At 37.1% G+C, this 14,811-nt stretch overlaps 1 protein-coding gene across 1 annotated transcript; it reads right to left on the reverse strand.

The window, feature by feature from the left end:
- Positions 1-10,073: 10,073 nt before the first annotated feature.
- LOC145606039 (protein ACCELERATED CELL DEATH 6-like) lies at positions 10,074-13,725 on the reverse strand. The gene is made up of 4 exons (XM_081662102.1): positions 13,263-13,725; positions 12,338-12,950; positions 11,723-12,171; positions 10,074-10,855 (listed from the first exon to the last, which is right to left on the reverse strand). Exons 1-4 carry the CDS (start codon positions 13,698-13,700, stop codon positions 10,181-10,183), a joined length of 2,175 nt encoding a protein of 724 aa, XP_081518228.1. The 5' UTR covers positions 13,701-13,725; the 3' UTR covers positions 10,074-10,180.
- Positions 13,726-14,811: the final 1,086 nt, after the last annotated feature.

Consider the following 14,811-nt stretch of genomic DNA (forward strand, 5'->3'; position numbering starts at 1 on the left):
CGATACCTACACCCCTCTTGCTCCTTGGCAACACGATCTTTTCAAGGGGCATTATGGGTGGCCCGAGGGGTACACCGGAGGATGGGAGCCTTACCCTCATCCCTTCGATGACCCCGAGCGCAACAGAGACTCCGATGGGGCCGGGCCAAGTGGGAGTGGTGGTGGTGATGGTAGTAGTTATTAGTTCCCTTTTAGCTTCTCATGCTTTTTACCTCCATCCCTCATATTTTTGATACTTGCTTTGTTTTGATCGGGATGTTGAGATGTATTTTCTATCTAGCTTGGGGGAACTAGTAACTTGCTCGGTGACCTTGTTGTTGTTGTGTACATATCTTAGTTGCTTGCATGTTTATTTTCATTCCTCTTTTTGGTTTCCTCATTTTCTTGATCTCTAGGCTACTTTCCTTGTAGCTAGCTTGTTTGCCCTATTTGCTTGGATGTTTGTTGTTTGTGGAGTTGTTTTGCTTGCCATGTTGTTGTTGATGATCCCTTATATCCAAACCCCTCAATCCAAATCTCTTAAATCCAACTCTTGTAGTTTAGAGTAGTTCTTTAGTTAGTCTAGATTTTATTTCCTTTATTCTTTATTTTCTTTGGTAGTTTAGCTTTTCTTTCCTTTAGTTGTATATACTTCTTGCTTTGTTTATTTTCTTTTATTTGTTGTTTTCTTTTATTTATTTTGAAGTTACTAACCATTTTCTTTGTTCATAGTTTCTTTTATTTCTTTTTCTCACTTGGTTCCTTGAAGAGCTTATGGATATGGAATGCTACGAGGTGGTTTCTTATTGCTTCGTTTATTTTTGCTATGCTTGGAATCCCGGTGAGACCTTTCTTATTTTTCTCTTTATTTTCCTTGGTTGCATAGAATAGGATTAGTTTAGGAGAAGTTGAATGGTTCGAGGATGGATGCTTGTTAACACGTAATGTGTTTGGGATCGGTGACTTTGTTGTCTATCGATCACTTGTTTGTCGATTGGGATTTTAATGTGTTTAACATGCTTTCTAGTCCTTTGCATGCTTTTCTCCTATGTTTTCCTTTCCTATGTCTCCATTTCTTTTCTTTTACTCTCTTTTATTTTACCTTTTTTATCTTACTTTCTTTTATTTTTCTTCTTATTTTTGATGTGATTTTGAGGCATTGTTTTTCATTTCTTTTCTTTTGAGATGAACCTTGTACATTGGACTTGTCTTTTGCATGACTTTCTTCCTAGGTTGTAAAGGTATGCACGGTTTGAGATTATGTTCGGTTGACTCTAGGATAGTGTATGCTAGGGTAGTTGGTTTGAACTAGGAGGATCATGAAGCCGGATTCTACTTGTTTGTGGTATGTTGGAAGTTGCTTCTTATAGTTGATTTGACACCATTGGTGAGTTTTTGCCACAACCTTGTGAGGTTACTTGTTTTTCTAGCCTTCAACATTCCTTGTATGAGCGGCGTGGATCCTTGACTATGCAAACCTAATCTAATAAAGCTTGATGTATGATTCTCAAACACGAGACCGAACTATCTAGGAAGGACAAAGGCACATTTTTCGGGGTGGTATCTTTCATTTTTACTATATTTTGTTATTTTCTTTTGTTTTGGGTTTACATTTGCCTTCTTGCAACCATTTGAGCCTTATCCTTTCTTTTCAAGCCACATCTTTAGTTATTTGACCTTTTGTTTCATTTTCTACCTTTCTTGATTTTTGTGAAGCAATATGATCTTTGAGATGAAATTTGTGGTGGTTACGTTGGAATTTTGGTTTTTATGAAAGCAAGATTGTGTTATGATTTCTTTGTGAATAATGGCAAATGAGTATGAGTAAAAGCCGTCCTTTATAATAAAAGGCATGGACAAATAAGTGCAAAAGTTATAAAAGCCGTCCGAATTTGGAAAAAGGCAAGGACTTTGCAATTACAATATAAAACACAAAAAAAAAGTGAAAAGTAAAAAATTCAAAAAATATTTTGATGTATTCTTTTCTCCTTCTAAGCATTGAGGACAATGCTCCATTTTAGCTTGGGGGAGAAGCGTGTACGCTTTTTGTATATATTTTTGTGAGTATAGCTTCAAGTAAGCTTGGGGGTGTTGTTTTTGTTTGGTAATTTCTTGATTGTGGTGTTAAGGATTGATCACCCTTTTGCTTCACTTTTTAGGAAAATCACCAAATTTTAAAATTTTTGCCTACCTTCACCCTTTACGCCTTACGTTACAACCTTGGGGAAAGACCTTTCGACCTAGATAGTTGAGTCACTATTCGGGGGAGGGCATCATGGGTCATTGCCTAAGGAAAGGGGATGCATAGTCAAGATTGTCGAGTAGCTTTAAAATATTTCTTTTCCGATTCCTTCGAGGAATCATTGGGACACTCACTAAGGGGAGATTTGAGACTAGTGGGAAGAACGCGGTAAGATTGTTTGGGATGAAAGTGAATTGTGATAACTAGTTCCTATGCCTAGCATACCCTATGTTTCAATCAACCTTGGATATCTTGAAACGTGCAAACCTTAACTACTTGAGAAAGATTGTCATTCACATGCTTTATAGTCTTTATGTTGATTCACTTCGCAAAGATTCGTTTCTATTTCATTTTCTTTCTTTTAATTCTATGGTTTGCCTCATTGATGTTTGGTGGAGAGTTATGGGTCAAACTCTTAGGATACCCTTACGAGACCTCACTCGTCCTCATAGGCGACTTTGGGGTTTAAAGGGCTTGTTGTAGCTAAAAACAACCGTGATTCCTACGACAATGAGTTTTAGTGTATATTCTTATCTTGAGTCTTTCTTTTTCGTTTTTAATAAAATTTTCATCCTCTCTTTTTCTTGCTTTGTTTTGCTCGAGGACGAGCAAAAGTTTAGCTTGGGGGAATTTGATGTGTGACATTTTTGGCACTCATTTGGTTCCTTTTTGGATGATTTTTATTTCATTTTATCTCTCTTTTCTTTAGTTTTCCTTAGTTTTGTTCTTGTTTTCTTCATTTTATGCTTTTTGTAGTTAGTTTCTCTTTTTCATGTCTTTTTCTAGTTTACTTGTTATTTTTCTCTTTTACTTGCTTTTTATCTTTTGCTTGTAGGTGGTAATTGATTGTCCAAGAATTCCCGGGCTTCCTTTCTATAGTTTTCCATTGATTTTCATGCTTAAAGCTTGTGCAAGAAGTTTCAAGTCAATGAGAGGTTCAAGGAGCATGTTTCAAAGTTTTGTTTATGCCTTCCTCATGGCTCATTTCCTCCAAGAAATTAAAGGAAGTTGCTGCCTACCTTGTCCTCCATCATCATCATCTAGGATGCGTGCACCTCGTGAGCAAGGGCAAGGAAGAAAGGAGGAAGCTGCAGCTATGTGCGGGCGCACTCAAGGAGTGTGCGGCCGCACATCTGTCGTGTGCGGCCGCACATCAGGTTTGTGCGGGCGCACATTCCTGGGTACACTCCTTCGAGCGCCCGCACTTACGAGGGTCTATTTTTGGGCGTCATTGCCGACCTCTCCTTTGTATATATAGTTATTTCTACCTATTTTTGGGGGAGGGAGTTTTAGTTTTAGATGGAATTTGATAGTTAGTTTTTGGGGAGAATTTTAGAGAGAGAAACTCAAGAACTAGAGAGAGAAGCTCATGATTTTTGGTGATTGCTCAAGGATTCCTCATTGTATTTGATCTTTGGATTAAAGTTTTGTATGGATCTTCTTCTTGATTTCAATACAAGTTTGATTTTAGTTGATTTCATTAGTTTTTCATATTGTTGATGATTGATTTGGATTTTGATTGAATTTTGATTGATTTTGATTGATTGTTGGTTTAATCTTTGAATTCAAGTATGTTGATGATGGAATTGATGATTGTTGTAGTTTTGATCTCCATTTCTATGGCTAGTGAGTAGTTTCCTAGCTAGGGAGATGGTGAAGCATGTATGAGTGATGGAATAGTGTAATTTGGGGATAATTGATGGAGTTGATGATATGATTAAACTTGGTTGATTTTTCATGTGCATGTGTGTGATTAATTGAGGTTTGGCCATCTTTGATTAATACACTAGATTGCATTGTAAGCTTGCTATGATACGGACCATTGATTAGTAGACTTGCAACTTCACGATTGAGGTGCTTTGTGACGTTCCCTAGGTAGTGTTTAGCGTAGTTGACGCTAGTTAGACCTCTAGGTGAACCACCTTAGTATGCTATTTTGGATACATGATGATTTTCCTTCATATCGCTTGACTTAGTCGGTTTGACCTCCCAAATTACCGTTTCCATTATGATTGCATGTGGATCCATTGCCCTAGTGTCTTAGATTGATTTAATATAAGTTTGCATACCTAGTTAGCCTTAGTTCTACCTCAAACCCCTTCTTGATTCCGAAATAGCTTGATCTAGACTTCGTGCACTTGATATCCATTCCCTTGGGTTCGACCTTGACTTGCCACTACGCTAAATAGGGGTTAGTTAAGCTACAAATTTTGTTTGATAGGGTGGGGTGGTAAACCAACGACCTACCGTTCTCCGTCCCATCAGAGATCTACTCTATTATCAATGAGCATTTCTAAACTCTATCTCATTTATTGTTTTGTTTAGTATTCATGTTTAGATTGTTGATTTTATTGTGTTTTGATGATTTGATGTTTGATGTTTGATTAGAGTAATTGTTCTTCTTTAATTGTAGATTCTTTGATTGTTGATTGTTGATTTCTTTAGTTGTTGGTTGAATTGATGATGTTGCTAGAGTAGTTGTTTGGTTAGGGATTTGGTGAAGCTTGTATTATGTAATGGATTGATGTAGATTGGGGATTTTGATGGAGTTGATGATGTGATTAAATTGGTTAATTGATTATGTGCATGTGTGTGTTTGATTTAGGCTTGATCACCCTAGTTATTCACACTAGATTGCATTGTAAGTTCACATTGATACGGACCATTGATTTGTGGCTTGCATTTACACGATTGAGGTGTCTTGTGATGTTTCCTAGCTAGAGTTTATCGTAGTTGACGCTAGTTAGACCTCTAGGAGAATAGCTTGATATGCTCTTTTGGTTGCATAATTGATCTTCCCTCACATTGCTTGACTTAGTCAACTTCCTAAACCAATTTGCTTTGTTCATTGCTAATATAAGTGAATCCTAGTCCCTAGAATTTTATTTGTTTGTTTCCCTTGTCTTAGTAGTTGTTAGTATACTCTTTTATCTCTTGTTTTCGACCTAGCTTAGGCATACAATTGAAAGCATTTAGACATTACCGTTCCTTTGGGTTCGACCCTTAACTTACCTCTATACTTGTAGTTAGGTTTGTTGAGTGTTTATAAATTTTGTTTGACTTAGGAGGATTAGTCCAACGACCTAGTTTTTCCAACGTCATGTATACAGCCGGAATTCGATGTATACAGGGTCAAGAGAAAGAAAAGAAAAGGAAGAAAACTTAAAGAAGGAAACGGATATTTACCTTGCTTTGAATTCTGAAAATCTGAAAACAGCAAAAGCAACCGGTGACCGGGTGACTTCGAAAGAGCACACGGAAATCTTGAGTTGCCTTAAACGCAACCGAGATCAGAGCACCTCTCTCTAAAAAACTCTTTTTCTCTCTCTAGAAAAGTCAAGATTTGTAAAAGTGAAGAGGAGAGAGGGGGGGTAAATCCCTATTTATAGTGGGTGAAACGGCACGAATCCCCGTCATCACTGTCAAAAAATAGGCGTTTTCACTGTTCACCCTTCGTGGGATGACACGTGTCACAGGCACCACGTGGCCAGCCACGTGTCACCTGTGAGGGGCAAATGTTTGGGGTATTTTTACCCACGACAAGTGGACCAATGAGGAGGTGCCACGTGTCAGAGGCTGGCAGGTCATCCTTGACCAATCCCCAGCTGACAAGTGGCCTCTCCAGAGACCCCCTTAGAATTGCGGCCTTCAAGGGCCCAATTTCCCAAAAATCTGCTATTTGGCGGCGCAGCCCATCAGTTAGGAAGGGGCACTTTTCCCAATGACCCTATAACTAGGGAGATAATCCCCCAAAATGGGGGACATTCAGAAATTTACTATCATTTATTACATCCTACTTTCTCTCTCATCAGAGAACATCTGAGCTTGGAATCCAAGCAGATCCCCACCTAAATTTCCACACTTTTTATTCTCCTTCAAGTTACTAACTTGAGCGTTGGAGGCGGAGCACCATCCACCCGGTGTCTCCGTTGTTTTTGCAGGTACAGAGTTAGCAGGACCAGTCTTCGAGTTGTAACTCTCCCAAGGGACAAAAGCACCCAAAACACAATTGATGAAGAGTTGTAACCTTGTTATAACCTTAAAAAACTGATATTCTTTTTTGTATATATCACCGTATGTAACTATTACTCGTAAATATATCACTAGCTCCGTCTCACTTATATAGGTATGATAAGTTATCGATAATTATTCAATCTCAATTTTCCTTTAAGATAAAAATTACAAAACTTGATCAAGCGAGAAAACTAAAACTTCGTGCTTCGTAATTAATAATCATATTGAACCAATAATAAGGTAAAAACTCAATAATATCTCTAGATTAAAAATAAAGAACCTTTTTTTATATGAATTAGGTCAGCTTGACTAAAATCAAGCCAAACACAAAAAGGAATTGAATCGAAACTGACCATCTGATGAATCAACGGATCAACCTTATCTTAATCAAACCGAACTTGACCGAACCGAAATCATCCGAACCGAAATCAACCCGACCGAAATTCATCCGACCCGAAGTTATCCGGTTAAACCCATTTTAAACCCAATCCAAATTTATCTGAACTGAAAGTGAACCGATCTGGAGTTCACCCGACCCATATCCGACCCGGACTCGATAGACCATGACCCGAATTTGACCCTATCCGATATAATAGGATAATTTTGATCCGAACATATCCGAACCGAACAGACCCGACCCGAACAGACCCGACTCAAACTTCATCCGGCTATCCGAATTGACACCTCTAATCAAGACAAAGGATATTCAAGGATTAATTTTTTTTTTTTTTAATGGTTTAAAAAAAAAAAGAATTAAGTTTTTATCAAACAAAAGTCATCACATACTGTATTAGTTTACTAACCAAAGAATTAAGGGGCCGTTTGGTTGGGGGTATTCAGGAAAGGGGATGAGAATCAACTACCCCGATTCCCTTTGTTGTTGTTTGTTAAGCACTTTTTTTCATTCCCTTTACCCTTTCTATTACCCCAAATTCCTCCAACTTCATTCCCCACCCCCTAGACTTTTCTATTCTCTTTCCTTAGCCACCTCTCCACCACCACATCCACACTAGCCACCACCCTTTTACCTTACCTCCACCACCCATTCGCACCTCCACGACCACCGGTCTTCACCGCCCCTTCCCCGGCCATCACCGACCTTCGCTGCCTCTTCCTCGAGCTTCCACGAGTGTCCACGACCCTTCCTCGAGTTTCCACGAGCGTCCATGATGAGTCTATTTTATATATATATTTTTATTCCCCGTCCCACGGTCATATTTGTGCTTATTTGAGCTTTACGAAGCTACTTTTATTACTAATATACGTTTTCTAGTGTTTTTGTAGAGTTGATATTATTTTGTAGGAATTTGCAGAATTATGAAAATTCCCGAGCTTTATGAGCCACTACAAAGATATTGAAATATGATCGTATTTTATGATCGAGAATTTAGAGTAAAGGGTCGTACTAAAAATTTAGTTCGGTAATTAAAGGCTTGATTGGTAAAGAAGTGTCCAAGTTTTACAAGATATTATTACAAACCAAGCTAGTATGCGGGCTAAGTTATGAGGCCAGCAAATCACAATACAATATAAGTTCAGTTATAAGCCCAAGGGAGAAAAGGCCCACTATCAGAACTACTGGGCGTGAAGGAAGCGGGCCCGATCGGGCGGCCCAATGCCCGATCGGGCGAGTAAGCTGGAATGTTGCTATGTCGGTTTGTTGGACTATATAAACACCCAAATCCGTGGCAACGAAGGAGGGAGTTTTTGGGATATAATTCTTATACTACCTCCGGTCTAATTTACTCGCAACAAAGGAATATTTTATGTCTCACAAATAATATCCCTTTGTTGCGAGTAAATTGGACCGGAGGTAGTATTAGTTTTTAGACTTTGTCAGCTTTCTTTAGTTTTGATAATCATTAGCTTATATTTTAGAACTTCTTCCGCAGCTTTTATTGGAGTAGCTTAGAATATTAGAGATAGTTGACTTTGTTTTATGTTGCTTCCAACTTCCGTGAGATTTTCATTACTACAGCATAGTTCTACTTTAATTTATTTATTTATTATCGCTTTAATCTAATTTTGTCATTTATTTTCAATACGAGTTTATTTCATTCTTGTTATTATTATTATGTCTCCTTTAATCGCTTTATTTAGTTTAGATTTAATTATGTCCGAGTAGTTTTCTTTCTAGGGTTTGTGGGGATCCATAAATAATATGAAGGGATAATTTATTATTGTTAATTGTCAATGCTAGATTAATTTCCTATTGATTGATTTAATGCTCTGCAACTAGATTAGCGCTAGTTTAATTGTATGAGTTTAGCAATATTGATTCGAGATTTGAGAGATGAGAATTGATATCTAGGCCTAGTTTCAATAGGTAGGTTAATTTATAAATGGTTAAGTCGAGATTCGAAAGATGAGATTTAATACCGGTAAATTAACTCTGTGATTGTAATATGTAGCGAAAGCCCTTTATGATCTGATTAATTGATACATTAATGATTGATTATTATGTTTTACCCTGAAATATTATTTATTGGTGAACCTATGCCCTAGGCCTTTTAATATTTGTTTTCTCCCTATTTTATTTTCCTTACTCATATTCTTCGTAGTATAATCTTTAATCACAACAACTTTTGGTTATATTAATAATTTAGATTATAATAATTAATTAGGAATCAAAAGATTTGTTTCCCTGTGGATTCGACCCTACTTCCCTATCTACTTTAGTTAGAGGACTTAGGTAATTACGTTTGATTAGGTGACTACGACTTACCCTGTTAGTCCACGACTCTCCCCACCACGAGCTTCCACGACCCTACCCTGACCATCGCCGCCAAAAAAACCCCTTCCCTCGCCGCCAAAAACCCCTTCCTTACCTCGAAAAATCCTAGAACTCTTTCCTCGCCGCCAAAAACCCCTTGCTGGCTAGGGTTTTGAGGGTGGCCGACGATTTTTACAGGTAGTAGGAGAGATTTCTAGGGTTTTCGAGGGTAATTAATGGAAGGTTTTCGGGGGGAGGGTGGGGTATTTGGGCAGCGATGAACGGCGAATATGGGTGGGGAAGGCGAGACGAGGGGCGGCGAGTATGACTAGGTGGTGGCTGGGTGGTGGGCTGGCCGGGTAATGACTGGAAACTTGAAGGATTGAGTTTTTTGTGTGGCTGTGTGGTGGTGGACTTGTGTTTTCATTCCTTTTATTTTTATTAAAACAAACAACATCCCACTAGGAAAGGTTTTTCATTCCATTCTCTTCCATTTCCTTTGTTCATTCCATTTCGTTTACCCCTAGTGAACCAAACGACCCCTAAGTTCTTAGTTTACAGAAATTAAGGAAATTTTTTTTCAGATGATTCCCTGAATTTGCTTAAACTCTCCTACGACTTAATTTCACCTTCTTTTTATTCTTCTTTTGCTTATGTTTATGTGATAATTTCTAAATCAGCTACTCTATAGTACAATTTGAGAGAAACACAATTAAAAAAATTAACTCTTCCCGTACCTCTTTCTTTTCTTTTCTTTCTTTTTTTTCCCTTTATTTTTTGAATTGGTTTTTTGTCAGTTAGATTAGAAGTTTCTTACTTGTATTAAGCTTACCCAACTCAAATCTTTCAACTGTATGATTAGCTATTAAATTGACTGCTTTTACTTACTGTTGACATTGATTGTTGACATTTTACGGAAATTTGTCACTTAACTAAAAATAAAACAAAGGTTTAAGAAGAGTAGATCATTTAAAAAACAGAGGATTTATGTAAATAGTGTGCTTAATAACAATGTAAACAGAAAAGGTCAACAAATAAAATCCTTAATTTGGGTGTACAATAAGCCAATAACCTTTGCAAGATTAAGAAATTAATCACCCTCGTATGATACACAATTAAAATCAAAATCAACAGCACACACAATTAAAACTTAACACATGGATGTCCCATGGCTAGCAACGTTACAAGGAACATACCTGACACACCGGTGATTACGATAGCATCGCTCTCTTTCAATTTCTCTGCTCCTCAACACTGTCGTGATTACGATAGCATCGACCTCTCAACTTGTTGAATTGCTCTTGAATTGGTTCTACAATGAACTTTTTAAACTTGTTGAATTGCTCTTGAATTGGTTCCACAATGAACTTTTTAAACTTGTTAATAGCAGTAGCAACACCACCGCCATTGTTAGCAACCAAACTGATTGATTGCTTCCAAGTAAGAAGGAAGGTAATGAAGCAGAGTCCACAAACCAAGAGAGACAACCATAAACTCTTTTCAGCAGTAACCACAAACACACCCATTGTGAATGTAAGCAATGTGAGGTAGAACGATGCACGAAGCAGGTGTATAGCGATATCTAATATCCCGAGAGAGTCGTGTATGTTGCCAATAACCATCACCCAAAGTAGTAGGAAAAGGCAAAGCATTGAGCAGCACATTGCACCGGAGTTTGATGTAACAAAAATGATGAATGCCGTCTTTGCCAGAAGAATAGGAGAACCATCATCGCCATTAAATCCACCAGGTACTTGAAAGGCAGCTGCAAAAGTTATGGTTGCTAACAGGGCAGCAACCACAGAGAGAGCATTGGCAGACTCTTTCGTATTTGTCTTGCAAATACCGTATGATCTTTTAGCCAAGTACACTGCCTCCAGCATTTTATACCGAATTTGTTTTACAATCTGTTGCATGTAATGAAAAGTATTAAACACTAAACAATAATACAGAAACAATAGGGGTCTAATCCATTTTAATTTTACTTGTATTTCTAAAAAGTAAAATCATTTCAATTCAATTGATAAAAAAATAAGTTCATTAGATCATCGTTTTATGTGCGCTTTTTTATCGCTAAAAATCTTTAATTTTATGATAAAAATATTTATTTTCTCCGTTACATATTATTTGCAATGATCGGGCATTTTCCCTCTCTACTTTATATCAAATCGTTACAAATGTAACGGAGGTAGTAAAAAAAATTAGATTTGAGGAGAAAAGTGTAACCGGAATGGATAAGGAAAAAAAAGAAAGGGTTTGGTATTGAGTGAGCATGTGCCTAGCACATGGAGTAGTGAACGTTGAAAAACAGGGTCGAACCCTATTTTCCAACATAAGGTATGAGGTCCAAAAAGGTTTTTTTTTTTATTTTTTATTTTTTATTTTTATTATTTTAAATGTGTTCTTGTTAAAAATAAAAACATATTATAAAGAGGTTTTTGACTAAAAAAAAATAATGATAATAAAAAATTATGAAAAGGGTCTTGAAAAATTTTTATTAGAGAAATATACTACCTCTGCTTCACATCAAATGCAACTTTTAAATTTTCTATTTCTCACAAATAATACCCCAAAATTACATCTAATATGAAACGGAGGTAGTATATTAATACAAATCTAATACGACCATATTTGATATATTTTTTCTTTGTACACTATCGCAATGTTTGATAAAATCAGACAATCAGATCAGATTAGATAAGCAAAACTAAGGTAAACTAAACAAAACCCGACAATGCCCATGCATGCAAGTAAACAAATAACAATACACATACCTCATTTGGGACATCATGTAATGCAAGTAAATCCCGAATAGTTTGTCCCCTTTTATTTGCCAATTCTAGTTCTGTTAGTTTCGTCTCTAAACATCTTTTAGCTAATGAAATTGTAGCTATAGTGTTCTCAATCTGAATGGCGTGATGGAGGGGTGTGTTTCCGTCATAATCTTGCACTAATCGTTGTGCATCAGCTTCAGGGATATCGAATAAGCGCTTTCCATCAATATCCTCTCCGGTAAAACGCAACAAATGCAAAAAAGTCTTGCCACTTGAATCTAGGAGGTATGCTGATTGAGGATGGTGTTCAAGTAAAGCACGTAAAACTCGGAAACAACCAGACCTAGCTGCGCACATCAATGGGGTTAGGCCTTCATCATCTCGCATATAAGCTGGTCGATTACTCATCTCATTTAATCTATTCACAAACTTGTTTGCTTCTTCATCATCTGCATGGTGTATACGTTTAACCCATTATGATGATTGAATCTAGAATCAATTATCAAACTCCAATCATAATTTAAAATTTTGTTTGACTTTAGAGGTCAAGGGATTAGATCTCATATCGGCGTGACAAATTATAAGATTAAACACACAGTTGGAAAAGAGACTTACTAATAGAAAAGCCATTTTTGGCAAAGGAATGGAGTGGAGTCTCGCCTAAGTCATTCACGCGAAAAGCGGCCTCATCGTCACAATCAAGCAGAATGAACGCATCATTGAGGTTGTTGGTCTGTAAAGCCTCGTGAATCGGAAAGTTACCTTTGTTATTTTTCACAGCCCATGGAGCAACATGAAATGCTTTCCGTCTTTCATCTAACTCGCGTAGAAAACGTTTGGATGCATTTACTAGTAATTTACCTAACTTACTCCCCTTGCACTTCACAGCAAGGTGAAGGGGCGTGTCTCCGTTATTATCCGGTCGCATGCTAAGAATCGGTAAGTGCTCTAAAGAATTCTTAAGAAATTGCTCTGCATTTGCACTTCCATGTCTGAGAGCTATGTGAACAATATTATTTCCACCCGGAGTTTGACGGCAAAAGTAGTTTGCATTAAGTTCTCCTTGTCCACTTTCCACATCAATCACTGTATGAGCTTCAGCCATAGCCTTTTCAAATATTTCAGTACTTCCTTCTACAGCTGCTTTGTAGAGATCTTCATTCATCAATTTATCCATTGATTCCCTCTCTTTCACATTGCTTCTGCTTACCAATGGTAGCAGTTGCTTCTGCACAAGTATTTAAAAGAGAAAATTTATTAGCATAGTTCCAATTTTCAGAAGATAAAAGTGTTTAACAAATGCTTATTCCAAGCTTGTAAGAGGTACATCAATTGCTTGTAAACGGATGCATAACTTTTTCTATTAACATCCAAGCAATTGATGCATTCCAAGCTTGTAAGAGGTACATCAATTGCTAGCTACATCCATATTTGATACTTTTAAGTTTTAACAAATGCTGCAAGTGAATCCATATTTACACAAATTTATACAAATTAAAGATGCATATAAAAAGAGAGATGGAATTGAAGCATTACACACCATGGTAGGTAAATGGGCTTGTGTTGAGAGTAAATCAAAAACTGATTGACCAACATTGTTAACAATGTTTAATTCCTGTTTGTTTTTTGATTGGAGACACACTTCCATGAGAAATTTCGCTTTAGTATAATCCGCATCAACAATGGCTAAATGCAAGGGAGTGTTCCCATCTTCATTTTGTACAATTCTAAGACCATCAACCTCAGAATGCTTGAAGAAATCCTTCCATACCGGTAATATATCTCTGAAATCATCAGCAAGGTCTACAACCAAAGCCCTTAGGTGGTGCAAAATTGTTTGACCTTTATCATCTCTAAGCCCAACGGATGCAGGAAACTGTTGAGCAAGAAGCCTAGCCATCCCGAGTCGGCCACTTTGTACTGCTCTTAAAATAGGAGTGAAGCCTTCCTTGTCACGCTTGTAAACTAGAGACTTCATCAGTTGAGAATGTTTCTCTAGAAAATCTTTTTCTACAAGATTATACGTACATTAATCATTAGCAGTTCCTAGTTCAACAAAAGATTAGAATAAAAAATACGAAATTTCGACAATTACCACCTTCTGTTATGTTCATTTTAGCAATTACCACCTTCTATTTTTTTTTTTTACCACCTTCTATTTTTAAAAACATCAAAAGTTATCACCTTCTTGCCTCCCAACTACCACATGGCGTCATTTTGGGCTCATTCTTTCCTTTGCCTCCCTATTTCCCTCACATTTCTCATTCCTAACTCAATTCTCATTTCTCAATTATTGTCAAAGATTTCCAAATAAGGAAATGGAGCAAGTATTTAAAAACGGCCGGAAAAGGAAAGTGGAGCAAGTATTAAAAATGGAGGGAGTAGTATATTATGATAAACTGAGGGATGAGTGTACAGAAAAGTTTTTGTTATAAATTTATGTGGTTATAAATTTACGTGGTTATAATTACATAAGAAAAAGAAAAGAAGTACAAAAAACATACCAGCGTAAGTGGCGTATCTTGCCATCACATGAAGAACAGTCTCACCATAATCATTTACATCCGTAATTTCAAATTCTTTTAACGCAGATTTTGTCTCACCATTTATATTGTTACCCAACACCGACGCCCAAAATGAAGATGTATCATTATGATCCGTCATCTCAATGTTATCGATATGCAGCCAAGCCCAAAATAAAGAAATAATGTTAGTATTACCCGCCCTTGCTGCTTCATGAAGGATTGTATCCCCTCTTGGATTTCTCACCGTCCACGGTGGGCTGCGTTTTTGTCCAACGAGGTCAGAATTTCTCCAGCATTCAATAAACAGCTTAAAGAATTTCAATGCAAGATCAGAAGGTTGAAGCCTCGCAGCAATATGTAAAGGTGTATCTCCTTTTGAGTCCTCCTTATATATATCGGTTAAGTCAAAGGTTAAACTATATTGGAGAAGTTTCTCAATGAAGGAAAACTGATGATGTCGAAGGGCTATGTGATAGATATTACTTCCATCTGGGGTTTGGGCTTTCTTCTCTTCATATGTAGCTTGTTGAAACACATCATAATCCCCATTTGTAGCTGCCTCAT

This window comes from Chenopodium album, chromosome 22 (genome assembly GCF_948465745.1).
Source record: "Chenopodium album chromosome 22, dcCheAlbu1.1, whole genome shotgun sequence".
Classification (NCBI taxonomy): Eukaryota; Viridiplantae; Streptophyta; class Magnoliopsida; order Caryophyllales; family Amaranthaceae; genus Chenopodium; species Chenopodium album.

What these genes read in the sequence shown, in the direction of transcription:
- LOC145606039 (XM_081662102.1), bottom strand. Translation starts at nt 13,700, where the DNA reads ATGAAGTCTCTAGTTTACAAGCGTGACAAGGAAGGCTTCACTCCTATT. An exon ending in AAGCCCATTTACCTACCATG is followed by an intron (nt 12,951 to 13,262) that starts GTGTGTAATGCT and finishes ATACTTGTGCAG; the next exon opens with AAGCAACTGCTACCATTGGT. An exon ending in CAAAAATGGCTTTTCTATTA is followed by an intron (nt 12,172 to 12,337) that starts GTAAGTCTCTTT and finishes TACACCATGCAG; the next exon opens with ATGATGAAGAAGCAAACAAG.